Source organism: Verticillium nonalfalfae (genome assembly GCF_003724135.2).
Source record: "Verticillium nonalfalfae strain VnAa140/NRRL 66861 chromosome Unknown scaffold_31, whole genome shotgun sequence".
Lineage (NCBI taxonomy): Eukaryota > Fungi > Ascomycota > Sordariomycetes > Glomerellales > Plectosphaerellaceae > Verticillium > Verticillium nonalfalfae.
Window position 1 is genome coordinate 71,605 of NW_021167256.1, and position 25,677 is coordinate 97,281.

At 53.5% G+C, this 25,677-nt stretch overlaps 11 protein-coding genes across 11 annotated transcripts; 5 read left to right on the forward strand and 6 right to left on the reverse strand.

Moving 5' to 3' along the window:
* Window positions 1-360: 360 nt before the first annotated feature.
* Window positions 361-2,827, forward strand: D7B24_005216 (uncharacterized protein; the record flags this gene model as incomplete). The annotated part of the gene is made up of 3 exons (XM_028639375.1): window positions 361-963; window positions 1,016-2,671; window positions 2,759-2,827. 3 exons carry the CDS (start codon window positions 361-363, stop codon window positions 2,825-2,827), a joined length of 2,328 nt encoding a protein of 775 aa, XP_028496229.1.
* A 1,416-nt stretch (window positions 2,828-4,243) lies between these two features.
* Window positions 4,244-5,353, forward strand: D7B24_005217 (uncharacterized protein; the record flags this gene model as incomplete). Its single annotated transcript, XM_028639376.1, has 3 exons — window positions 4,244-4,763; window positions 4,825-4,867; window positions 4,921-5,353. The coding sequence occupies 3 exons, from the start codon at window positions 4,244-4,246 to the stop codon at window positions 5,351-5,353; spliced, it is 996 nt and encodes a 331-aa protein (XP_028496230.1).
* A 654-nt stretch (window positions 5,354-6,007) lies between these two features.
* D7B24_005218 (uncharacterized protein) lies at window positions 6,008-7,598 on the forward strand (the record flags this gene model as incomplete). Its single annotated transcript, XM_028639377.1, has 5 exons — window positions 6,008-6,052; window positions 6,125-6,245; window positions 6,352-7,042; window positions 7,098-7,299; window positions 7,377-7,598. The coding sequence occupies 5 exons, from the start codon at window positions 6,008-6,010 to the stop codon at window positions 7,596-7,598; spliced, it is 1,281 nt and encodes a 426-aa protein (XP_028496231.1).
* Window positions 7,599-7,671: 73 nt separating this feature from the next.
* Window positions 7,672-9,105, reverse strand: D7B24_005219 (uncharacterized protein; the record flags this gene model as incomplete). Its single annotated transcript, XM_028639378.1, has 1 exon — window positions 7,672-9,105. One exon carries the CDS (start codon window positions 9,103-9,105, stop codon window positions 7,672-7,674), a length of 1,434 nt encoding a protein of 477 aa, XP_028496232.1.
* Window positions 9,106-9,616: 511 nt separating this feature from the next.
* Window positions 9,617-9,916, reverse strand: D7B24_005220 (uncharacterized protein; the record flags this gene model as incomplete). The annotated part of the gene is made up of 1 exon (XM_028639379.1): window positions 9,617-9,916. One exon carries the CDS (start codon window positions 9,914-9,916, stop codon window positions 9,617-9,619), a length of 300 nt encoding a protein of 99 aa, XP_028496233.1.
* A 2,101-nt stretch (window positions 9,917-12,017) lies between these two features.
* D7B24_005221 (uncharacterized protein) lies at window positions 12,018-16,062 on the reverse strand (the record flags this gene model as incomplete). The annotated part of the gene is made up of 5 exons (XM_028639380.1): window positions 12,018-14,818; window positions 14,888-15,104; window positions 15,227-15,355; window positions 15,434-15,812; window positions 15,983-16,062. 5 exons carry the CDS (start codon window positions 16,060-16,062, stop codon window positions 12,018-12,020), a joined length of 3,606 nt encoding a protein of 1,201 aa, XP_028496234.1.
* A 491-nt stretch (window positions 16,063-16,553) lies between these two features.
* On the reverse strand, window positions 16,554-17,414 carry D7B24_005222 (uncharacterized protein; the record flags this gene model as incomplete). The annotated part of the gene is made up of 3 exons (XM_028639381.1): window positions 16,554-16,760; window positions 16,822-17,088; window positions 17,145-17,414. The coding sequence occupies 3 exons, from the start codon at window positions 17,412-17,414 to the stop codon at window positions 16,554-16,556; spliced, it is 744 nt and encodes a 247-aa protein (XP_028496235.1).
* A 1,306-nt stretch (window positions 17,415-18,720) lies between these two features.
* D7B24_005223 (uncharacterized protein) lies at window positions 18,721-19,491 on the forward strand (the record flags this gene model as incomplete). The annotated part of the gene is made up of 1 exon (XM_028639382.1): window positions 18,721-19,491. One exon carries the CDS (start codon window positions 18,721-18,723, stop codon window positions 19,489-19,491), a length of 771 nt encoding a protein of 256 aa, XP_028496236.1.
* Window positions 19,492-20,392: 901 nt separating this feature from the next.
* Window positions 20,393-21,513, forward strand: NMRAL1 (NmrA-like domain-containing protein 1; the record flags this gene model as incomplete). The annotated part of the gene is made up of 3 exons (XM_028639383.1): window positions 20,393-20,566; window positions 20,618-20,755; window positions 20,824-21,513. The coding sequence occupies 3 exons, from the start codon at window positions 20,393-20,395 to the stop codon at window positions 21,511-21,513; spliced, it is 1,002 nt and encodes a 333-aa protein (XP_028496237.1).
* Window positions 21,514-21,604: 91 nt separating this feature from the next.
* D7B24_005225 (uncharacterized protein) lies at window positions 21,605-23,569 on the reverse strand (the record flags this gene model as incomplete). The annotated part of the gene is made up of 4 exons (XM_028639384.1): window positions 21,605-22,536; window positions 22,591-22,933; window positions 22,989-23,259; window positions 23,322-23,569. 4 exons carry the CDS (start codon window positions 23,567-23,569, stop codon window positions 21,605-21,607), a joined length of 1,794 nt encoding a protein of 597 aa, XP_028496238.1.
* Window positions 23,570-24,505: 936 nt separating this feature from the next.
* Window positions 24,506-25,331, reverse strand: D7B24_005226 (uncharacterized protein; the record flags this gene model as incomplete). Its single annotated transcript, XM_028639385.1, has 3 exons — window positions 24,506-24,760; window positions 24,844-24,912; window positions 24,966-25,331. 3 exons carry the CDS (start codon window positions 25,329-25,331, stop codon window positions 24,506-24,508), a joined length of 690 nt encoding a protein of 229 aa, XP_028496239.1.
* Window positions 25,332-25,677: the final 346 nt, after the last annotated feature.

Sequence of the window (25,677 nt, forward strand, 5' to 3'; positions counted from 1 at the left end):
ATCGCAACAATTGCGATGGACTCAGACACTCTGGCCACGGCGCCCGCAAAAAGTCTTCATAGCTTTCTTATCAGATTGGTTAAGTCTCCAAACGCAATTGCCGTCTGGTTCAGGGTTAGTTGATCGTTGCTGGTGCGGGTGCCTAGTCGCATGCCCAGTTTTCCTACCTACCTACTTTCGGATGTCGAATTTCATTCATGGTCCTCGCCTCCACTCTCTGGTGATATCTCACGTAGACATCTAAGCCAGCAAATTCACGACATTACACTGCTACGTACGAAGGCCTGAGTACTTCAGGCCTGGAACACATCGCAGATTCTCCACCAAAATCCGGTCGTCGGCCTCTCAACTCAATTCACCATGCCCATGCCCACAACCGAGCTGGGCGGCATCCGTCCTTCCCAGGCCGAAAGAAAACGCCGACGTCCGGCCCTGGCCTGCGAGCAATGCCGTATGCGAAAGGTCAGGTGCGATAGAACCATGCCATGTGCGACCTGTACTCGGTCACGGTCGACTGTCTGCACATACGCACCCCAGCCGCTGACAGCAAAACGACCAGTGGTGCCGAGACAAGTCGCGCCGGCCACAACCAATCCCGCCTCCACTGCTTCCGACCACGTTGTGTCAGATGTTGTTCGGCCCTCCCACGTCTCAGCCTCAGGCTCTATCCCCCCTCACACAGATCCCGACTGGTTTACCTCCTACCCCTCAAACAGGCCGGACCATGAACCGATCTTGACCCCGGAGAGCCTCCCTAGCACGTCCCCCACGGTCACTGCTCTCCTCGACCGGGTCAAACAGCTGGAACAGCAGCTCAACGTGGCACTCCAGAAGAACGATGCGTCGCGAGACTGCGCTGCCATGTGCAGGGACGAGCCACGCGAAGACGATCACACTCATCGTGGTCTTGTCAACAAAACGCGTTTATTTGGCCCCAGCCATTGGGCCAACGGGGTGACGATGGTAAGTCAAGGCCTCGTATTTCATCTCCTCAAAAGGAGCTGACCAGCTGCAGGTGGAAGGAATTTTCAAGTTCCTTCATGGTGTCGAGGCCGATAAGACATCAAAGATGTACCAAGACATGGAGAGGTGCAAGAGCCTCGGCAGGCTTATCAAAGGCCAGCGTGTACCAGCTCTGACGAGCATCGTCATCGGGAAGAGTATACCCCAAAAAGACCTGGCGGACCAACTTGTCGACGCATACTTGCGAACGTTCGAATCAGTGTACAGAGTCGTCCACATACCATCCTTCAAAGCCGAGTATGAACGATACTGGGTCGATCCTTCAGCCGCCAACGAATCTTTCGTGGTACTTCTACAGCTCTGCATGGCCATAGGTGCCGCTTTCCAGGACGACACGTTCTCCTTGCGAACCATAGCCACTCAATGGATCTATGAAGCTCAAGTCTGGCTCATGCTGCCATGCGAGAAGTCAAAGATGTCCATCGTCGGTCTGCAAATACTTTGCCTACTACACCTTGCCAAGAACACCACCAATGTCGGCTCAGATCTCACATGGATCAGCGCTGGCGCGCTGCTACGCACAGCAATGTACATGGGACTGCATGAAGACCCTAAGTGCATCGCCAAGATGTCGGCATTCCGTGCCGAGATGCGCCGCCGTCTCTGGGCCACTATCCTGGAGATCCTCCTGGCGTCCAGCATCAGCTCAGGCGGACCGCCCCTCATTTCTCCCATGGATTACGATACGGAACCACCGGCCAACGTGGACGATGAACAGCTCATTGAGGACGCCGAGTCAGCCTTTCCGGTACCCAAGCCGTCCGAGGTCTATACGCACATGTCGGTGCCGCGGGCCATGCTCGAGACCTTTCAGGTCCGTCTTGTCGTGGCCAAGCACATTAACGATATCCGCGCCAACGCCTCGTACAACGAAACGCTGCGCGTCAATGCCGACTTGACGGCCTCTCTCCAGGGTATGATGCGTCAGCTCAAGAAGCTTCACGAGGGCGGCGAGTTAAGCTCTTTCCAGCTGCGCTACGTCGAGTACACTACGTGGCGCTTCTTCATCGTCCTACACCGCCCAGCCCTCGCTCGGGCGCTGCGGAATCCCGTCTACTACTTCTCTCGCAAGGTATGTGTCGACACGTGCCTCCTCCTCGCCAACAGCATGTTCGTTTCGCCCAAGTCTCTCGCACGCCTATCCTCGCCAGCCACCGGACGCTCGGACATGGACGTACAGCGCCTCTTCGTCAACTGCGCGGGCAGCTACCGCTCAACAATGGTGCAGGGGGGAATGATCCTCGGCATGGAGTACCTACTGGTCCTCCGAGAAAATAGCGGCTTCCACGCCACTGGCGCGGTAGGCGGAGGCACCGCCGAGCTGCGCGAGACGATCGATGCCGTGAAGCCTTGGTGCGCCAAGCGCGTGCGCGCAGGAGACACTAATATGAAGAGTTATCTCGCGTTCGTGTGGCTATCCGCTCAGATTGATTGCTTTGAAAGAGGCCTTTCATCCGGAGAGACGGACGCGTTCACGATCGAGGCAGTCGAGACAGAAATCAGCAAGTGTCACGACTGGCTGAAGACGCTGGCTGGGTGTGAGGAGACGCCTGTAGCGGGCGAGATAGCGTTTGACATGGCGCAGGACATTGATTTTGACGATCTGGGGGGTTTCGACAAGATGAGCGATTGGGACTGGGGCGATCTGGTAAGTTTAGACACCAGTGTCGCGTTGCGCACACCCATTGCCGTGCTTTGACCTGGGTGCGTGAGATTGATTGACTAACAAAACTAGTCCGCAAGTCAAGGTTTCAACTCGAGCTTTGATGTTAATGGCGCGTTCGGCGACGACAATATCCCCTAAACAGGCTGACCGCCATTATTACTTCTTTTTACGGATCCTTTCTGCCTGTTGTGTCAGTTGTAGGCGTCAGTTTGGCTTTGGACGAACAAAAGTTTTGACGGATGAGCCGGCGGTCTTTCTTGATGGGTATTTTCTTCTGCGGGGAAGGCCACTTCTCTCGTACACTGAAGTACAATAATACAGTCGAGAATTGCCGTGAAACCCTCATGCTACTTTGACTACCTTGCTTACAATGGGCCTGTTCCCGTCATGCACATGTAAGCCTCGACCACCTCACAACGGTCAAATTTTGACAAGCTGACTCTCGAACTGACCTCAGGCGCAGGGCTCAAGACCCACACCCACGTCGGATATTGCTTCTCATTGACTAGCAGCGAGGTGTTCTGCCCAGGTCTGTAATATGATACATGTGGAATTGGTAAATTGTCGACTATTCCAGTCAACTCTCCGCTGTGTTGATTCCAAAAGTTGAGATGGCTGCTTGAGCGAGCCTTCGTTGAACAGGCGAAGCCCTCAAATTAGATCTTGCCTCAAGCGCGGCGTAGTCTGCGCTGAGAGTCTGGAGCTCGAGGTCCACTGCTCTTCTTCTCAGATTTTCGCCTGATATCATAAACGACGCGAAGAACCGAGTGCTTTCCTATTTTGCCAGAGGACTTTATCTACATGATACTGCTGGACGATAATCCTTGATGCCAACTTGGCCAGCTAAATATCATCCCCCTTGACCTGGAATTTAATTGCTATTCGCGCCTCGATGTTTCAGATGTTTCAAGACAGCAGGAGGGTCCCTGCAAGCGAGTTTCTTACAACGCCTTTGGCTTGGTCACCTCCACATGAGTGACGCACGAGCGGGAGGCTGATCCAAACGATCCTGAGTAGTTGGGTATAGGGCTGAGTCAAAGAGGCGAGTCAACCTTCGCAAGCGGTTAGTGACATGCTTTCTGGGGGGCGCGGAAATAGGAGGGACAGGACATGAGCCCGTGTGCCGGCCTAGACTTACGAGTTCCGCGAATCGGAAAACAGGTGTCTCTTGTACCGTGGAGCAGGCCCCTGGAGTGGCTAGAATCGAGATCAGATTTGTTATGCATCGCCAAAATGATGCCGAGATGAAGGGCAGCGATGTCTTCGTCAACCCAGGTTATAGAGCGGGCGCCAATGGTAGGGGGCGAAGAGAAAAGATATAGAAGAGCTCTAGATCCAACTCCAACATGTCTCTGCTTTGGTCTCAGAGCATTACCAGTTCTTTGCTACACTCTTTCGTTTTTTTTATCACATTCTTTTACACTACGTTACTTTCCTTTCCAATAACACGCTAGCCTTTTACGTTTGTTCGACTCGAAGTCATCTTCAGCAAGAATCAAAAACTATCACCGAAAAGTCTGCCACGGCTATTTACCCTTCGCATCTACTGCAACAATGAGGTTCTCCATCCTTGCCGCCGCGGCCTTGACGCCCCTCGCGTCCGCTCACTATTTCTTCGACAAGCTCATCATCGATGGTGTCGAGACTCGCAGCAATGAGTTTGTCCGGTCCAACACTCGTCCGGCCAAGTACAACCCCACCAAGTGGGAGAATGTCCGTGACGACATGACGCCCGACGTCAACGACTTCCGTTGCAACAAGGGTGCGTTCACCTTTGCTGGCCAAACTGGCACTGCTGAGGTAAAGGCTGGCTCCAAGCTTGCTGTAAAACTCGCTGTTGGGGCCACCATGCAGCACCCCGGCCCTGCCCTCGTCTACATGTCCAAGGCCCCTGCCACGGCCAAGGCCTACGAAGGTAATGGTGAATGGTTCAAGATCTTCGAGGAGAGCGTTTGCAACGCCAGCGGCGACTTCACCAATGATGCTTGGTGCACATGGGACAAGGACACGATCGAGTTCACCATTCCCAAGGACACTCCTGACGGAGAGTACCTGATCCGGCCGGAACACATTGGTATGCCCACTATCAACCCATATCTTGACAGGTCAACAGCAGCTGACAATGACTTGTAAAGGAGTCCACGGTGCTCACGTTGGGCAGGCTGAGTTCTACTACACGTACGCTATTGCAGTTCTTCTAGATGGACTAGCGGAAACTGACGTTGTGACAGTTGTGTTCAAGTCAAGGTCACTGGCGGTGGCAACGGCACCCCGGGCCCCACTGTCAAGTTCCCTGGTGCCTACAAGAAGGATGACCCCTCGTTCAACTTTTCCATCTATGGAGGTGTGAAGGATTATCCTATGCCTGGCCCAGCCGTTTGGACTGGTGGTCACGGCGTCGGTTCCACTGATCCTGCTCCTGGCGAGAGTGAGCCAGTTCCCTCTGCCACCAGCACTCTCGCTCCCACCCCTGTCGAGAGCGAGCCTGTCTTTGCTGCTCCGAGCGATGTCGCTACCACCGAAGCCGCCAGCCCTGCCGCCGCCCCCGGTTCGGGCTCCGGCTCGGGTGGTGACTATGAAGAGGTCTGCACACGCACTCGCCGCCGCCGCCAGCGCGGCCGCAAGGCTCGCCGTGCATTCCGCGAGTCTCTCCGCAAGCTGTAAAGCCGTATGCATCGGCCAGCTTACTTAGCAGGCTATGAAAAGCAACTGAATTGTGGAGCTGTAGGAGCGTGTTTTTCATGGTGTATGTCGACCAAAACCTGGTCGAGATAGACATCATGGAGACCGCTGTGAGGATCGGGATGTTCCTGCAGAGAGGCGTCGCCTGGCGCGGTTCGGCTCTTTTTTCTTTTTTTTTGGAAGACCCTGACACCCTGTTCTTCGTACATGGTCTATTCTTCTGTATATTTGTTGGAACAATATCATTCCGTGCTGCCGCAATTGTAGCCGCAGTACATTTCTACCTGGAACACTTCGGGCTCAGTTCTGCTTTGCAAGCTGGAGCCGAGACAAGGATCGCTCAAAGTCGCCATTGCTCGCCCTCATCCTAGTCACTGCATCGGAGACCGGCAGCCGCCGGATAGCCTCCGCGGCGCAGGTCGCTACAGGGGTTCATGTAAACAGGAACCCAAATGCTCCGGGTACTCCGATACCGTGCCGTGCTGCATGCATACAAAAGACGTTGGGGGCATGCATCAGCAAGACGTCTTTGATCATATATGTGCAGCTGGCATTGATTTCTATCGACCTTGTTCCGCTACCTGTCTGAAAGCAATGTTCCTTGCCCATCATCTAGCTCTGTTGCTATCTGCTACTATGTCTCTTGCTGCACGCGATTGTAGCGACGAAGGGGTGGAAGCTGTGAGTCCTCAGCGCCGCCTTAACGTTTCTCACCACTGAATGAGAGAAATTTCTGACACCTTCAATTTACAGTGCGAGACGCTCCTCTCGGCGGGGCTTGGGGACCAGGTCCTTGCTGTGGCCGACGCAAGCATACGAAGCCCGCCTCGAGTCATGGTGGTCAAGCAGCTCGAGACTTCGACCCGCTTGCATAGTTCGACCGAACAATGCACAAGATGTCGCCACGATATTCCGTGTCCTCGGTCAAAATACGACAAGAAACTTTGCTGTCCGCAGCGGCGGACACAGTCATTGGGCAGGAGGCAATAACATCGACGGCAGTGTGACTATTGATCTTGGCTATCTGAAGGCTACGACATACAACACAGAGACAGGTATCGCCTCGATCGAGCCTGCTTCTAGATGGGGTGATGCATTTCTCGCACTTGAAAGGTCTGGTGTTGCCGTGCCCAGCGGACGCGATGGAAATGTTGGCATCGGTGGTTTCCTGACTGGCGGGGGCAATTCGTACTACACTGGCCTGTACGGCTTCGGCTGCGATAGTGTTGTCAATGCCGAAATCGTTTTGGCCGACGGCAGTATCATCAATGCCAACAAGTACAGTCATCCTGACCTCCTCAAGGCGCTCAAGGGTGGCTGGGGCAACTTCGGTATCGTCACTCGCTTCGATCTCGAAACATTCCCTTCGAAGCCTTTGTGGGGAGGTATACGTGCATCAGAGAACTCTCACACAGCGGCTGTCGGGGCTGCCATGGTGAACTTCACAGCAAATTACCACAAGAATCCAGAGGCTGCGTACCTTATCAATTTCACCTACAATCCTGGAATGTCTCCAGACATCCTTGTTGCCCAAGTCGTCGTTGACACGAGTGGCAAAGAGGCACCTCCGGCTTTTGACCAAGCCTTGGCAGTGCCAGAGCTCTTCAACGACATCAAGATCCCATCCATGGGTAGCATGTCAAATGACTACCTTCTGCCTCCTAGCCTACAGTCAGTCGAGCGTCTTCAATCTTGGTATAGGTAATGCTAACAAGATCCGTCACAGCAATGTCTGGTTTACCTTGACTTTCAAGAATGATGAGCGTGTCATTCAAAAGTCTGCTGAGCTGCACGAGAAACTCGTAGCCGAGATGCTCCAGACTGTGTCGACGAACGAGCTGGGCACCCAGAATCTTTTCCAGCCCATTCCAAAGTTTTTCGCCGAGATCGGGGAGTTTCGTCGTGGTAATGTCCTCGGTCTCGACCAGGTCGAGGGGACTCCCCCATGTGGCTCCTCGCTTGTACCGTCAGGGAACCCAAGCATGAGACGCTGCTACACGAAAAGGGATTGGAGATGAAAGCAGCCCTGGAGGAGTTTGCCAAATCGATTGACGCGCTTCAACCATGGGTCTACATCAATTATGCTGATCCCACGCAAGACCCAATCTCGAGTTATGGCAAAGCCAACGTTGAGTTCTTGCAGAAGGTTTTGGCGAAGTATGACCCCACTGGTATGTTCCAGCGCAGAATGAGAAGTGGATTCAAGCTTCCGACTGCTGCCAACTAGATAGAAATATCTAAACAAGTTTTCAACGTTCATCCCGATCATGGTCATCTGTATTAAAAGGCCTACCTTTGTCTTAAACGAAGGACTCTTGAATGACGGCCGTGGGCCATGCAAGCCACTTATGTGCTGCCCCGGAGGCCTGGCGTACCTCGTTCAGTATATGCTTACCCCATCCATCTATGAACCAGTACCGGTCGAGAGTCCGCAACAAAACAGCAAAGTGACCGAGCAGAATCAGGGCGATGGGTTCTTTCCTTTCCAGTCGCTCCACGAAACCCGTTTCGATCCGGTATAGCCATGATACCACATGCTGCACTTCCCCCTTGATGAACGACTTTGGCTCGTTCATGGTTCCAAAAGTCGTCCGGAATGCATTCGATAGCAATTTGATGTCGTGTTGGTAAACGTCTCGGTCCTTGGAGTCGGCCAGTATGCTCACGAGACTAGACACTTCATCCAGAGACTTCTCCCACTCGACAAAAGAAGGCAAAGCTGGAACTTGATGCTGAGTTGCTATGTCTGCGGCTTCGGGCTCTGGTTCTTGGGCGAGGACGCCTGTCAGGATGGTTGGCCACCCAAGTGTATCGACAACAAAGCGCACCCCAGAGATGAGCGACACCCAGGGTACTTCTCCATTTCCTGCGACTACTAAAAGGTTCCCAGGACTGGGACCTCTGGCAAACGCTGTGAAGCAGATCATTACGGTAACCATGTACAGGGCTTGACCGTTTTCCCGGCTGATGAACGGGAGAAGATCGGTGGCCTGCTGCAAGGCAGTAGTAGAGTGCCGGTCGGCCAGTGCGAGGAAGCGAAAGGCATCCTCGGGTTGTAACCTGACCTGATGAAGGGCGGCCAGGGCCAGCATGCCGTTGAGGACACAGGGATGGCGGAAGCCGAGGGCGGGTGCTTTATCCCGGTAGAATTTAGAGCTGTCCCCTAAGGTAGGTGCCGTATGGACCATGAAACTGTGAAAGAGCTCAATATTCTCGACATCAAGATGATTTGTGAGTGAGTTTGAGAACTCTGACGGTTGCGTTGACGGCGGGGTTTGGGAGGTGATTCCGGATCCCACTTCGGGACTTTGCGCTGAAGGCGAACCGGAGTGGACCTGTTCGGCCCAGGAGCTCCAGTCTGATCGGGGCCGGCCCCTCCGTCTTAATTCAGGGATCTGGGGCTCCTCGGTATGCTTCGTCTGGGCCTTGAAAATGGCCGTTGGCAGAAAGTCGCAGGCAACTCCAAAACGTTGACAGTTGCCGCACTCTGGTTTGGCTTCATCACACTGCACGGTGATTGTGAGCTTGGCAGTTACTTTTGCTAGGTATGCAAGCAAGCGGTGGGGGAGGCGAACCTTGACTTTTCTCCTCTTGCACGTCTTGCAACCGAGCCGCGATTTGCGATGGTGTCGTCTCCCCCCCTTTTTGGACGTGTTTGCACACTTCCCGCAGCAACAAGTCTCTCCTGCAGCGGGCTCTTGTGAAGCTGTGCAACGCGACTCGCTGTCCGACATGGAGGCGGTCGCAAATGAATACGGTAAATAAGCAACGACGGAACTTGCTGGCGAATGGGCTTCTCCGGGTTTCATCAGTTATGAGGGCAGAATAAGTTGGAGCATTGAGTCCGACATTTTACGAATCCTGAAGGTCACAATTCTTGAAGAAGGCGGATGTCGAGTGGTCAAGCAGACGCCAAGCGTTCCATGGCTAGTCCTTCCCCGGGCTTAGGCGCTACAATCTTGGGACCTTTGGTCGCTAGTACCATGGTGATCCCAGTCCCAGGGGACGGATTTGCAAGCGCTGGCGAATGAGAGCCCTGCCCATGGTCTGAGTTCAGTGTAGTATGTCACGATTGGCGATAAGGTGGAGAGCTCGCCGTGGATTTTCGCACCGAATGCGTAAATGCATTGATTGGTTATTTGCTACCAGTGGGCCAACACGAATAGCGGATGGGAGAGACATAGAGATGGAAATGCGCAGGCTCACAGGATTAGGTGATATAACTCAAGAGGTGATCGATATGGCTCAATGGGACTCGATTTCCCAGTTCCCCTCCATGGTGTTTGTGTTTTGGGCCTTGATGAAGAGGGCCTTTGTAGGCTTCTCTGGGTACACTGCCAGAGCCCACTCTTGACGAGGGGCCTTGCAGTAGGTGACAGATGCTAGAGGCGTCTCTGAACTGATGACGTCTTCTCTCAGACAAATGCGCGGCTCAGCTGGTGTCTCGCTAGCCGTAAACAAAGCCACAGCATTTGTGTAGCCTTCATCCTTGGTGCCCCCAGAATCCGGCCTCAATGTCGCACCGACACCATAAGCCGACAACATGCTGGACCCGCCTTACGATCCCTCACTCCTGTGTTGTAACACGCTGGCAGGATGAAGATTGAAGATCTAGCCAGGCAAGACATAAAATGATAAACTGGACTTGAATGATTCGTGGCGAGTTTGGCCTCGACGAAATGGTTTTTTTGGGGGAGGGGGAGGGGCTGAAAACCTTCACAAGAATTGAAGAAAAGCAAACACGATCCAATGTTTGTTTCTCATGGTGTGTTCTCCATGGTGCGACGCACGACCAACCAAATCCCGGATGATCACTGGGATCAAACCATCTTGCGGCTTGTAGCGTGTCATGTCAAGCACCAGCCATAATCCGGCCCTGGCACGAGCCTGCTGACCGTTGATTCCCGCTGGTCGCCGCAGCAGAAATTGGTGAAAGCGATTGGCTCGTGGGCGCTGATTGATTGCTGTCAGGGATCGCCAAATGTGCGTCGTGGGTTGGGGGACGGGAACGACCGCAGCTGGCCTCGCGGATCATCGCCAAGACCCATGGGCCATCGTCGTTGCACTGCTTTTACTTATCCGTCCAAGGGTCCGTTGCTTGCCCACTTGACGCGGAGCCGCGTTGAGGACATGTGCGAAACGGCCCCCAATTCCCAGCCGCGCGTCTTTGCGGCCAGCTGCGAGCGTTCCACTGAGATGTCTCCAGGGCGCGTGTTGGAGTGAAAAGGGGCGGGAGGCACCGAGCGGCTTCATACCGAGCAAAGCTGATTTGGTCGGGTACCAGGCCAACTGTTGACATGTTGTTTCACTGCACACAGAGTTCACCTACTAAATGTCACTATGGCTGGTCTGCTTGCCTCGGCCAGCGCCCCAAGGTGGTCGAAGGCACACCTGAGCTTGTGCGGTGCAGAAGAGCACAGACAGCGCTGTGACACGGCCGCCCGCCACTGAATAAAGAGACATCACACCTCGCACCGCTAATTGGCCTCTTGGTCGGCTCACAGAGCCGGGAACGGGGTGTGCCTGTGCCTGGGCCATGAGAAGGGCTTGAGGGGGTGTCCCAGCTGGACCTCCACGTTTCGACCCGTCCTTTGCATGCATGTACATGCCGCCTCAGCCGGAGCAGCAGGCAGCCGATGTGTTGTCACCTAGAAGGAGGCGAACTCATTGTAATGGGTCCCGAACCAAAATCAGGGCCTTGGCAGATCACTGCCGATGATCCTTACAAGGCATCACTGCGATCTGCGAAACGCCGCCAAACATTGCCATAAGACGCTATCTGGAGAAGAACACCTCCCAATACAATCGTCTGCGATTGCGATTGCGCCCCAGGGCCTTGTCCTCAGACAGGCGGTGCCGGCCGGACGCCAAGACATGTGTCGTATTTCGCTGCCTCTCAAATTCAGGCGGCTCAAATGTGTCGACGGGAGGCACATCGGCATAGACTACCAAGCCGGAACAGGCACGGTGTGGACGGGTTACCGCGGGAAGAGTCATGAACAATGATTACGGGCATCGCTCAGCTCAGCAAGCCACCGCCAGAGCTCCGTGTATCTTCGGGAGCCCTGTCTATATTGACCAGCGCAGGCTGGACAGATTAAAGCATGAGCCAATATCAAACAGACTCAAGCAGCGGCTTAGCTGCCATCGAAAGCTGAGCGTCCGTCCTTGATCGACGAACTTCAGTGTAATTTTCCGCAAGAACCATCTTTGTTATTGAGATGAAAGCAAGACTACATCTCAAGCCAATGCCGGTCCCGTCCCTGCTGTAGTCAGTGGCTGACAGGGTTCTCGGTTTTACCACCCCCCATAGTGATGGCCTTATGAGGTTAGCGTCCTTGCCGTTTTTACTCTTGATCGGCTCAGTCCAAGCTCAGTAACGCCTCAGTCGAGGTTAATTCATGTATATTATGTATAACAATCGAATAGTCGCCTTGTATAGTAATCGCACCACACATGACTCCCTTTTCGTGATCGATGGTGGACGTCTGTGCCTTTAGGCTTTTTGGACTTCCCAACAGGGCCTCTGGCGTTCCAGTCAAAGGTAGATGTCTACATTGAGATCTTTTTCATAGACGACTGATCATGTATGTTGAGGCGCTGCACCAGTCAAGTTCTCCTCACACTCTGGAAGAGACTTGAGAGGCTACTGCTGTGCATAATCAGCAGGTAGCTGCGAGCCAACGTCAATGTGAGCCAAGCCACAAAGTAACTTTAGCAGACTCCGCTCCATGCTCCGCTGCTGCTCCGCATCGATACTCCCGAAGTTGATACTCGCCAACAACCCTGGAACCTCTCCGGCATTCAAAGAAAGCACGCTCTGCGGATCGGCTCTCCCTACCGTCACCAACATATGACAAAGGGCCTCGTTCCCGTTCATGGCCGCACGCAGCAGGGGAGAAGGGGGCCCGGGACCCCCGCGGACGTCTGCGCCGCCCACCTCGAGCAGGAGCCGCACGCACTCGAGATTGCAGTTGTGGTCAAACGCGTAGAGGTTGAGGGGTGTGTCACCCTGCACTGTCTCGGCATCAACGCCGACATTAGAGTAACTAAGAAGCAGCGCGACCGTCTCTGCGGAGCTTTGAGACTGCGCGGCCACGTGGAATACGTTGAATCCAAAGGAATCGCGATGGAGAAAGTGCGCCTCGATCCCCGGCCAGCTTAGGAGGAATTTTATGGTCTCGACGTGACTGAAGCGTGCGGCGCGGGCTATCGACTGATGATATGCCCACGCGGTGCCCTGGTCCGCTCCGGGGTGTTCGCGCCAGGGCGTCAGCACGACCTCCATAAGCATGATGTTCTTCTCGGCGGCATCGAGGAGGTGTTTGAGCAGTGGCAAACAGCCGTAGCGAGCAGCGTTGCACATGAGGGCGTTCCCTAGTTTGTTCCTGGTCAAGGAAGCGGTGATGTCATGGACGATGCCGAATAGGGTATCCCATTCAGGGGCGAGCGGCCTTTGCTCTATCCCTTCTCTTTTTCTGTGGTAACAGGCTAGGGCTTCCTGGAAGAATTTGTCGTATTGAACGCTTGGGTGCTGGAACAAGACGTGACATTTTGCAAAGTCTTCATAGTCGAGCGAAAGTTTCAGAGCTTCGACAAGCGAATGCTGGTGAAACGTGTAGTGGTCGTCAAAGTCGCTCTCTTCCACCATCGTCATCAGCAGGGAGAGGGGTCCAAAAAGGGCCACAATACCCAGGGGATCCTGACACAGCATCTCATGCTGCTCCCTTTTGGTGCAGTCCGGGCGGCGGTATTGATCGCGCCAGTTGGAAAACCTCCTGGATCGAAACGCGGAGAGCTTTCGAAGCTGGTCAATCGAAGGCAAAGATTCGGCTGGTGCCGACTGCAGATGACTGGTCCAGAAGCTCGCCGTGTAAGCGAAAAGGGGCCCAAAGCCTTGTTCCACCGGATCGAAGAATCTGTCTTCGTTCACACTCATGGCGGGTTCGTGGTTCTTGTCCTCGTCATCCGGACATGGGCTATTCAGCAGAGAGCCGTCAGGTATCGCTGCAGCCTGCTTTTGTGAGTCGTTGAAAAGCTCTAAGTCACCGAATTCGTCCAGCAGAAGGTATGTGGCACATATTCTGAGCATTTTGCCCTCCATCGCTCGTTTCCGGTGTCCTTGGAGGTCCTCCCGCACGCTTGACTTTGAATCAGCCAATTTCAAGTTATCCTTCCAGTCCGAGGGCTGCACAAGTAGTATCCAGTCTGTCAACGAGGCGTGAAGCGGGGCAAACCGCTCCCTTGCAATCGGCCTGCCGGCTTCGTTGGAGGGTGGATTATCCCGCAGCGACGCTACGAAGGGCCCAATGAGATCTTTGAGACGAAGTACATCAATGTCCGGCAAGGAAGCCACTGAAGACAGTTTCGACAAGGCTGGCCGGCGGGCTGAAGCGTCTCCAGTTGCCAAGGCTACTGCCGTGGCATAGGTCAGCTCCTCCATATCGACCGGACGTCGAACCGTGACAAGTATTTCAAGGGCGGCGGAAAGAAAGCGTCTGTTTTCGTCGAGCCCGTCCACGACATGCTCGAATAAGCCCGTATACATATGGGCGAGGTTGCGTGGCGCGTTCATCAATAACCCGAGCGCGGCCTTATTTCTCATCCTGCTCTTCTGGATGTTTCTAATCACCATGTCGATCCAGATCGCGTTCCCGTCTGAAAGGGCGGGCAGCTTTTCGAGTAGCCAGTCTTTGACTTCCTCAGTTAACATGCCGTCCAACTTCAACTCGATGTGACGCCTCACGATGATTGAATCTCGCTTCCGAAGCTGGTCATCCGAGCCTGAGCGCGACGGGAATGACGATACTGTGGCGCAGTCACGTAGTAGTTGGTATATTGGCTCCTGAACTCTTGAGGAGACCAGAACTTTGACATGTAGAGGGCTCGGGCTTGCTTGGTGCTCTGCACACAACTGGTTGAAGAAGTCGATGATGCGTTTGCAGGTACTGCCGTCACATTCGTCGAGACCGTCGAGCACAATGTATAGCGGCCGAAGAAAGAATTTGAGGCCTTCCCTTAGGAGACTTTCCAGAGCAGGCGTAGAGCACATAGGGTCGACAAAGAGGCTCAACCGTTTCTCTTCGTCGTACAACCTTTTGAACGCCAACTTGAGACGCCGCTCCCTCTCGACCAGCTGAATGAGCAGACTCATGTAGATGCTTTCGAGAGTGTTGGTGCTCGCCTGCGTTCTGCTGTATGTGTACAGCACCAAAGTCCGAGGAAAGACTCCCTGTAAGTAGTCGATGACATAAGATGCGGCGACCGTCTTCCCGCACCCCATATCGCCATAGAAGGTCAGGAATTGAGAACTATCGGATGCTAACCAGGCGCGGAATTTGCGGTCTTTGAGGATCCACTCACAAGCCTGGTCGGCTCGAAGCTCTTTCATCTCGAAGTGGAACATCTCTATGGCCTTGAATTTGGTGTGACCGAGCAGGTTCCCCACTAGCAGCGGGACGGAAATCCGGTTAGCGTGGGGGCCTGCGTTCAACTGAGAGTGAGGTGGACAGATACCATGATGGTCCTTGAGCAGGTCATTTGTTTGCTGAAGCCTTTGGTGGGTGGCAATGCTGATTGTTCTTGAAAGACGTTCAGCAGCTGCATTGAAGCGGCCGGTCGCCCTGGCAAGTTCGCCGCCAAGTTGCTCCACGGTTGCCCTAGCACTCGAACGGAGCGATTTCGAAGTGACGAGATAGAACTCTATCAATTCTTTGTAGACCTTAACTAGTGCCTGGATGAGGAGTCAGGGAAGAAGACGGCATGAGGCATCCAGAGGTGGGGTATGGTGGTGGCAAGCGAAGATGGAAATGTGACGATATATGGCTTGTTACCGGAGCTGATCCTGGGACATACCTGATAAATTGCTTCCGACCCTCCAGCCTCACATAGATCATCGCATTGTTGGATCATTGGTACATAGTCCAGCATTTGCTGGATGTTATCCTTGATTGTTTCCACGGCGCCACAAGCGCCGACAGCAATCTGTCACAGTTTTGTTAGTGTAGCTCCAAGTTTCATCCTGAATGGGGTCCTGCTAAGTATGGGGCGATAAATCCTTACGCCGATGACAGTTGCCACGATGCCAAAGGCTGTGGCTGCTGTGGGATCTAGGCTGGCGAAGGCTTTGCCCAGAGGAAGGAGAAGATTTAGTCTCCTCAGAGGCTCATGTAGCAAATCCAGGCCTCTACGGAACCACGAATCCTTGCGCAGCTCGTCCCGCTTCTGGTCTAGGCTCTTGATCAAATCCCCCACCCCGTCGGCCTGTTGAATAGCTTCGACTGCTTGTTTGTTGAAGCTATAGAGGGCTTCTTTGTAGGCGGCAGTGAGCCGGTATCCACCATTCTCTGTTGCGGGGCGGGCATCGTCCGTCGTTGGAAAGTGATTGAGTTCCGTGACACCGTCTTCGGTCTTCGACGTGTTTGCGAAAGCTGCCAGGTTTCTAGATCTGGTTAAGGGAAAGACTCTAAAGAACCGCGAAAGGGGGGGTTCTTCATGTACTCAGCTCTCTGTCCCTTGGTTCCGCATTTCTCCTCTGTAGCCGCCGCCGATTTGCTGTTTCTGTGCAAGAGTCGTTTCAAATGGCGCAAAGGTGATCGGGACCGAGCCGACCGAGTATGTGCAGACTCAGGCGGAGACAGTCGTGAATCAGAATCAGCTGCCGAAGCTATTTTGGCTGAAGAGAATGGCATGGTGGAGGAGGTCTCTCAGCTGTGCTTCTCTATCACGATAAAAATGTTGAAGGAGACCAACACCAAGAACGAACAAAAAAGCACGGCTGGCATGAGTTTGGCGGCTGCCATGTCGTCCATCGCGCGGATCTGTTATTGATACGTCAGATGCAGACAAGCATGTTGGTCAATGCACTGCACACCTGCGATTGATTTCACGTATGTATGCTGGTGAACTCTCCGTGGTGAGAGCGCTGGGCCAATAGGGTGATTCTAATAGCCCCCATAAATCAAACAGACGCACTCTGGAATTATGAAGCTGAAGGCATGATTGGCGTGAGTGATATGATGGGCGTGAGTGACCCAAGCGACGGGGTATGATGAAGTACGAATTGATTCACGAATTCTCCTTCCAAGGCGGGTCCGGGACGGCCTCCAAGTTGCAGGCTTTGCAGGTGCTTCGAGCCGCATGAAATTCTAGGTATCTTGATTGATGCCGGCTAGTATTGAGCTTAACCCTCTGAATGGTCTTCTGCATTGACAGCTGACGTCAATTTCTTCACAACAAATCCATGATAAGGGAGGCTGGCATCCCCTCCCAGGACGACGACTTCAATGTCCCAGTCGACGCCTGGGCAATTGAGCCGAGGCATGATGAAGTGCTGGGGACGGTATGTGACGTAGAGGAACACGCCGTCATTTTTGAGGACACGGGATACCTAGACTGAGCGTCAGCGATGGAAAATTCCTCATAGCACTCGCCAGGCAGTCACCACTGACCTCCTGGATATAAGCGGCAGTCTTCTCCACGACGTCCTGAGGGGGGCTCCACGGACTACCGTGGATCATGGCGTCGAGAGTCCCTTTATCGAATGCGACATCTATGGACCCTGAAGGGACGCTGTCCATATTGCAGACGTCCAGGAGCCTCCATTCGATGCCCTTGATGTCGCTATGTCTCTTGGACATGAGATCTACGACCACATTGGAAAAGTCGACGCAGAGTTGATCATTGTATCCACGCTCTGCCAGGTCTCGTGGTATGGTCTGGATCGATCTTAGCCGCTAATACCCGAGAAGACATCGTGTCAGGACCAGCGTACACTGTCCCCGGATCCGAGGTGAAGAATCTTAGGGTTGGTCAAGGGTCCCCGCGACCCGAACAAGTTGGGCTCGAGGAAAGGCAAAAGCTCGTCGAACGTCCGGAACCATTCGTGCGTCGGCGTGTCAGCCTCAGCCGTCGAATAGCGCTCGTCCCAAAATTCTGGATGGGCGAGCTTCTCGAGTTCTTCGTTGCTCATCATGTCGAATTGGTAGTCAAGTTTTTTCACAGTGACTCCAGCTTCATGGGGTTTGCTTTTTGCATCAAGCATTGGTTGCAGGTCCTGGACTGTGGAGGCAGGCGGTGTGTGCCCGATGGCTGCGCTACTGCGCTTCGGCGCTATCGAGCGGGGGCGCCCAAAAGAACCCATAATGATGTATCCCTTTGATGCCGAAATTCGGCCTCAGTACATAAACTGGCCACCGTCTGCTTGAACAGCTCTACTATGGACCTTGATGGGTACTTATTGGGTATACGATTGTAGTAGATAGGTCTATCAGGCATAAGTAATGTATAGGTATATATATGTACTGCTCGTTCTACCCTTGAACACAATTGCCGATACCTATTTTCTGCTACCTGGCTGTCGATGATGTGAAGTACTGAGGCCGCATTTCAGCATCAGAGGGATACGCAGTTGCCAGCTCTGGTTTGTTCGCCTTGCTCGCTAATGAGCCACCACCGAGCTCAGGGCTTGCTTCGTCTCAGCTCAGCCTAAAAGCAGCGAGGCTCTGGGATAGATCCGGCTTGGATGGGGCTCGGTAGACCCCATCTCAGAGGTTCTCCCCGCCTCACTGAAGGCTCCGAAACGGACCCATATGCAGCGAACCGCACGACCCCCAACAATGTCAATGCCCAGCATGGGCCAGGGTAGGCCTTCCCGGCATCTTGGAGATTCTCAAACACCACGCTCCGTTCGTCGAACGCCCTCGGATTGCTAGTGTTTGCTCCCGCCCCGCGCATGAATGTTTCTTCGGCTGCGCTACAAATGATTTCCGATACCCTGTGTGCTTCCCGGTCGATTACCTGGGTCGCGATTGGTTCGTCGCACGGTCGTACCAAGAGGCTCTCTCGTGCCCTGCGCTACTGAGCCTCATCTCATCTTCCAAGGGGGAAAGGCCCAGTTTCGGCGCCAACCACCTCGTGATGCTGACGTTTGAGTCTCATCGCATTGTTCTTTCGGAGCTGAGCCGCGCCAGGACCGCCATTCTGAGGCAGTCGCACTAGGACTGTCGTTGCTGGGCGTGAGCCGGGCAGCATCGCCGAGCATGCTGCTCGGATCAGCCTGGGCATCAGCGGCCTTGTCGTTGCTGGTGTCTCTCACGATGGACTATAAAGAAACACCATCCATCCTGTCTATCGTCTGTTTTTCTTTCCTCTCCTCATCATCAGCATCAACAATCACCTCAGCTCTTCTCCTCGACCTTTCTCTCTTCGCTTCTCTTTTTCCTCTGGCAGGTCATCTCCTCTGGTTAGGAGATCGTTTCCAGTTTATTCTCTCTCTCTCTCAGCTGCTTCTTCCGCTTTAATTATTCCTCTAATCCATCAAAACTCCTCAAACCCCTTACTCCGACATCATGTTCACCAAGTCCGTTCTCGCCGCCACCCTCCTGGCTTCCGCCCAGCTCGTCGCTGGTCACGGTGCCATTATCGCCGCCACTGGTGACCAGGGTGGTCAGGGCATGGCTCTCGGTGTCGTCACCAACACTCCTCGTGACGGAACCCGTCGCGACCCCTTCCAGCAGGATTCCACTCGTTTCCGTGGCGCGTCCGCTCAGACCTTCGGCGAGACTGTCGGCGCCGGACCCAACAGCCTCGAGTCCGGCACCAAGGCCATCATGTCCGAGATGGGCGGTCAGCTCCCCCAGGTCTCTCAAGGCGGTTCCGTCGACATGACTCTCCACCAGGTCAACGGTGATGGTGGTGGCCCCTACGAGTGCATGATCAATGCCGACGGCACCGGTGCCACTTGGGAGAACATCCAGGTCACCACCACCCCTCCCGGCCAGAACTCCCGCAACCGTGGCGGCGCTCAGACCGACTTCCCCATGGTCGCCGCCATCCCCGCCGACCAGACTTGCACCGGCACCGTGGCCGGCCAAGATCAGGTCTGCCTCGTCCGCTGCCAGAACGCCGCCCGCGCCGGTCCCTTTGGCGGTGTCGTGCCCGTCCAGATGGCCGGTGCCGCCAACGCCACCGAGGCTCGCCGCCGCCTGGCCCGTTCCATTCTCGAGACGGAGCGCACTCTCGCCAAGATGATGAAGCGCGCCTCCACCTTCCCCGCGAGCGGTGAGAAGCTTGAGGCCTTTGAGCTCGAGGAGGAGGCCGAGGAGGAGGAGGAGCAGTAAGTGATGCGCGCACCCATTCGAGCGGGCAAAGCTTGAAGCGCACTGGATTGCCAACAGCTTGAGATTCTCCATTTGAAAATGGTCAACCGAGGACGGAGTTTGAGGGTATTGAATTCGGCGGCGGTTAGAGACGGGGATGAGATCCTTCCTAGAGGATAGCGCAGTGGACTCGATTCAAAAGGGCACAGGGGCTAGAAATTTGATCCTGTGCCGGACAAGAGGTGCTTTGATCGGCTCCCTGGGTAGCTTTACAGTACTGGCCTACTGCTTAATGAGATCACGGCTGCTTGAGTCTTACTTCGGCGTCCCACATCATCTTGTGATCCAATTTCTTGTGTCTCCGTCTATAACATCGATTGGCAATCTAAGCGTCGCCCTAGGATCTTCTCGATCCTGTCCTCCCCCGTTTATGGTGGGGGCTTTGAGTAGCTGCATTCGTTCTGGAAGAGCTTTCTTCTGGTGAGAGTGGAAAGTCTCCGGTTGAAACACGGCGTTTGCATTCAAGTCGTTACAATAAGGCACCCAGTCGGAAAGATAGCCAACCAAAAGACTGGAGTCAATCGGTGTAATTTTGAGGCCTGCAGAAGCTGCCATTTTCAATTGCTGTGCACGGCTCTGAGTGGGTGGGGGGCGGTCAATTGTCTCCGTGAATGGGCGAAAATCATCCCGACGCCGAACCCCGAGAGGCTGACTGCACGCGATTCAATAACTCAGGTCTGCGCCGTCAGGACCGCGATCTGGTAGCAAAAATACATTTAAGAAGCTGATGCACGCGAATAAAAATGACACTTACAAGTCTCAATCCACTTCAGATTTTGGGTCATCTTTCCTCATTCTACCCGCACTGCTCGATTGTCATCCCACGCTACCAAGTTAAGTGCGCCAGAAATCATCGCCTATCATGCACCAGCAAGTCATCACTATTTTCGGGGCCACTGGCCTCCAGGGAGGAAGTGTTATCAAAACTTTCCTTGGGGACCGCAAGCTGAGCGGGTGGCTCATTCGTGGTGTCACTCGCAACGCGTCTTCCGAAAAGGCCCGGGACCTTGCGGCCAAAGGCGTTGAGGTCGTTGAGGTAACAACTCAATAGTACGTGTTGGAATTTCGTCAACTGACTTACATGAAGGCCAATTTGAACGACCGAGTATCTGTTCTTAAAGCCGTACAAGGGTCGACAGTTGTTTACGGGGTCACGAATTATTGGGAGAGCTTAGACAAGAACCTCGAGGTTCAGCAAGGGAAGAATATTGCCGATGCAGTAAAGGTACCTTACTACCTTTGGGAACGCTTGCGTTTGCCCTCGGGTAACCTTGGCTGATCACCACACTCCAGGAAGCCCAAGTTCAGCATTACATTTGGAGCTCATTGCCCAACATCACCAAACGTAAGCACAATGCCATCGGACATTTCGCACGGGCATACTCACATGGCTTTGCAGTATCGGGTGGTGTCCTGTCTCGTGTTTATCATTTCGACAGCAAAGCAGAGGTTGAGAGCTACGTCCGGTCGCTCAACATTCCCGCATCATTCTTCATGCCTGGACTTTACGCATCAAATTTGACCACCAATTTGATAAAAAAGACACCTCTCGAAGACGGATGGAGATTCTTCCTTCCCGCACCTTCGACTGCCGAAATCCCCTTCTTCGACGTCAACGGCACAGGCAAATTTGTCAAAGGTATGATCTTGAACCGAGAGCAAGTTCTGGGCAAGCAAATCCTTGGTGCCTCAAATTATATGACGCCGGCTGAGGCCATCGAAACATTCAAAAGCCTGTTTCCCAAAGCAGGCGAGAATGTCGCATTTGTTGAGATGACACATGATGCCTACAGGGGAGTCCTAACAAGCCAAGGCCTCCCAGCCTTTGCAGCAGAGGAGTTGTTACAGAATCTGCGACTCCTGGCTGAGTTTGGCTATCACGGCAGGGCAAAATTAGACGAGTCGCATGCTATTCTGGATGATGAGCTGATGACCTGGACACAGTTCGCGAGGTGTGCAAAAGAGTTTGAGGGTCTGGAGTAAAGCCATTGCTTGACCAAAAGGACCAAGGTTTCTGTCCAGAGTTGTATAATCCAGGTTCTATAATAGGATTCATCGCCTTTTCGACTGCTAATCAGAAGACATTGCCCATAGTCTGCCTAATGGTTCCAACGTTGATGTTGCGGATGAGAAGGACCCAGATGAATGACAGTGCCATGATACCAGTGCCCGTCGCAAGCATCCTGGTTTGTGCGTATCCATACGCCTGCTGGATACCAAGTCGCTCCGGGGAGCCGACTTCGTAGCTGAGCTGCGTCTCGAGGCTTTCGTAGATTTCGGCCAGATCCGGCAAAGCCGTGGCCGGGAGATATCGCTCGAGGGCCTTGGCAAAAGTGTTGGTCCAGATAGCGCCAGAGATAGAGTTGCCAACAGCACCGCCAATATTACCAACAACGCTGAGGAGTGCCAGAGCTGCAGCGACATGCTGGTGGTCAACAGCGGCGAGAATCGACAGCTGTTGAACGATGATGAAGATACTTCCACCAACTGAAATGAAGATTTGGCACATGACAACGTATCCAATATAACCGTTGGGTTGGCGGAAATGAATCATTAGCCCCTGTGCAAAGACGTAGAGTGGAATGGCAAAGTAAAGAAGCCACTTGAAGTATCCCGTCTTTCTGATGGAGAAACCAACGATCAAAAGAAGGATGCCGGACACGACATCAAAAGTACTTGCAACATATCCCGCCTCTGAAACACTGAGGTTATTCACAACCTGGAGGAACGAGGTGAAGTAGCTGTTCCAGCAGTAGTAGGAGACTTGGTATGTCGCGCAGAGGGCAAGAGCTCCAATGATTGTTCTGTCGGTCATGAGGTGGACGTTGAGGAACGGTGTGGGGGCGAGGAATGTTTCGTAGAGCGCAAAGATTACGAGGACGATAAAGCCCACGACAATCATGGCGATGATATAACCTGACGACCAACCGTCAGGCGCTGAGTCGGCGAGTGTGAAGGGCAGTAAGAATGTAGTGAGGCCGCCGGCGAACAAGATGACTCCGGGAACTATTCAGGCCAAGTCAGTCAATCTCTTCTGTATCCAATTGAGGGTTTTCTTACCATCGAATTCCGTCACAAACATCCAAATGTTCTGCGCCACTGTTCTTCCGCTCTTTTCCCGGAGGATACGTCCTTGCTGCTCGGCTTTTCGAAGGTTGAACTTTAAGATTGCGAACAAAGGAGCCGCCACACAGGGTAGGATAATCGAGAAGCATCCGAATCCCCACCGCCAGTTGACGTTCTCGTAAAATCCTTCTGCAGCCTTCGGGCCGGCGAATGCAGTTATCATGTAGGGAGAAGAAGTGAACGCAAACGCTAGTCCTCGATTCTTCAGGCTCGTGGCGTCAGCCGTAATAACATCCACACTATAGATGATGCCTCCAAATCCAATAGAATAGAAAACCTAAAAGTCGAAAGTCAGCTCCCGTCTTCTCGTCGATTCTTTTATTGAGCCTTACTTGGGCGGCGCAAAAGGTCGAGAGACTGTTGCATGTAGCCATGAGGACCAGTCCCAGCGTGGCGAAGCTCGTCATGACGAGGAAGCCTTCAGCACGACCCCAGACGTCAAGCATTTTAGCGAGCGGTATGTATACGGCAGCTGTCATTGCATTGGCCACAATATTGATGACCGTCAGAAGCGAATGCGACTCGAAGTCACTCGTAACGAACGGCATCAGGTTGTACAGAATTGAAGACTGAAAAGCATTGACCAGATACAGACACCATATGCTATTAAACAAAGACAATGTCAGCAATCAATTGAGCTCTGGAATCAGGGCTATAGTACATACTTGACGAAAACGGCTACCAGTGACCGCTTCGACCAGGTGAGTGTGACGGCCTGCACGCTTTGCACACCATGTTGCACGTTCTCGCTGGGAAGCACTGGTTTCTCGTCTACCTGTGCACCCGTTTCATTTGCTACGTTTTCGGCACCCAATTTGGCGTCGTCCGTCGCTCTTTCGGCAGCGGCAGGCACGATGGCATCGTCGACTTGCTGCCGCCCGAGGCCTAGGCGAATCTTGGGCAGGGTAGGCATAGCTGTGATCGTGGGCGAAGGTTACTTTGGGAGCGGGCTGCGTTTGTCGCATGAATGCTGCCGTGGCAGAGCTTAAATCAAATCTCTGTACTCTCTCTTCTCGGGTCTCCCCCATTTTCTTCCTAAGGGGGTGCTGCACATTTCTTCGGCTGACGACCCACTGGTGCAATATCCGATCAGATTAGATTTTCACGACTAACAAATGTCCCCATCAGGTGTTCTTTTCGGATAACACGGCATGTTTAAGTAATAGGCATATGAATAGCATGCCACAACCTGCACTTAGGCACGCGAAGGATCGATGGCGTCCACCCGTGGCCCCATCAGCCGGCACATCTGATAAGATAAGATCTCTATTTGTCCGCTATTCCCAGCTTCCATGAGCCTGATTGACCGGAAACAACGACCTAGCGGTCGGGCTACCCGGCTATCAGGCACATAGCTTCAGTTGCAGCAGTCAGGGCTGCATGGGCCACGCGGAACAAGTGCGAAGAGGCTTGCGCATGAAAGGGTCTAGACTCCACCTACCCGCTCCCAGCCCATCCTGTATGCTGGTCGAGTTCTAGCGTTCATGGACAATGCTGGCGATGCCCCTGGCAATTCGCAAAAACATTACAGGTCTGCTGGTGCTAACGAAGGGTTCCCACACTCTCGGGACCGAGAAAGCACCGCTTCGCACCCTGGGCCTCGGGATGATGTCGTGAGTATTTCCTGACTTCGCCATGATATGTTTGGATGAGCAGTGAAACTTATGCAGGGCTCAGCGACCAGATCTTTCCACCTATATGCTTCAACAATTGTATGTTGGGTACATGAAACCACCTGATGCCACTTGACGCCGAGTAGCATGGAAACAACCATGCCTGCCTGCCCGGACTTTGGTTGCCACATTACCCATGAGCTACTGCATGCAAATCGCGCGCAGTCGTTAGCTGCTTAGCCAGAGCAAGGACGAACTTTCTGAGGGGAGCAGCCACCTGCACAACCATCATATATCCAGCACGCCTCTTTCGCATCTGTGCAGACATTCCTCAATGTGGCAGTGTCACCGAATGCCTCGTTGATGCCAACAATCTCGCCACCATTGTACGCTGTCACACCTTCGACGTAAACATTGCGTTTGCACTGACTGCTACAGTTCCCGCACGAGCGATAGACCTTCCCATAGTCTTCGGCGTAGAAATTGATAATCTGTGAGTCGAGTCAGCATTGTATCGCCATTATGTTTTTGGGGTGAAACTTGCGTTGACAGTCCCGCAACCATTATGTTGTACGATCTTATCCTGGGCCTTAAAGGCGCCGCCGCCAATGATCCAGGTCTCGTCGCCAGGTCTGTCGTTCTTCTGCACATTACGTCAGTCAATGGACCATAGATCTTCTGTCTGGTCGCACTTACTACCGAGATACCATCTTCGCAAACATCTTCAAACCAGACAAACTCAAGAGTGCAAGGACCATCACAGTGGACGCCCTCAGCTTGGTCCTTGCCTATGATGACGTTCTTCAAAGTAGCGCCACGGCGAAGGTAGAAGACGGCATCACGCCAGTCTCCCTCATTCTGTTCATTGCAGGCACCAGATCCCCGGTCATATTTAGCCCACTTCCCGTCATAGACCTCACCAGCTGGGACCTCGATGACCTGCGAATTGGAGTGGTGGTTGTTGTGGGAGGGGAGGCCTCCTTCGTAGCCGTTACAGGCATAGACGCTTGGAACAGCTGCAAGCGAAAAGAGAAGGCTTAAATAAACAGATGTCAACTTCATCGTAAGAGATTTTCGAGAAGTTCCAAGTTCAAAAGTGCGAGAGATTGAGGAAGACTGGCGTCGTGGTGAGATATTGAACAGCAAGATCTGGGAGAGAAAGCTACTGATATAGACATCAATTCAATACTAAGACACGTGAAAGACCATACGGTTTGCCTCACCCTTCCAAACCAAGACCACGTCTATGGAGTCGACCCTCGGAGTATTATTGGTGGAGAAAGCCAAGTTCATGCTTGCCCTTGGCGGGCAAGGAGATCAGCGTTTTTCTGTTCAGATAGTCTACCAGGCACCTGAAATCAAGATGCTTGGGTTTTGCTTATATTGATTACCACCCCCCTTCGCGTGA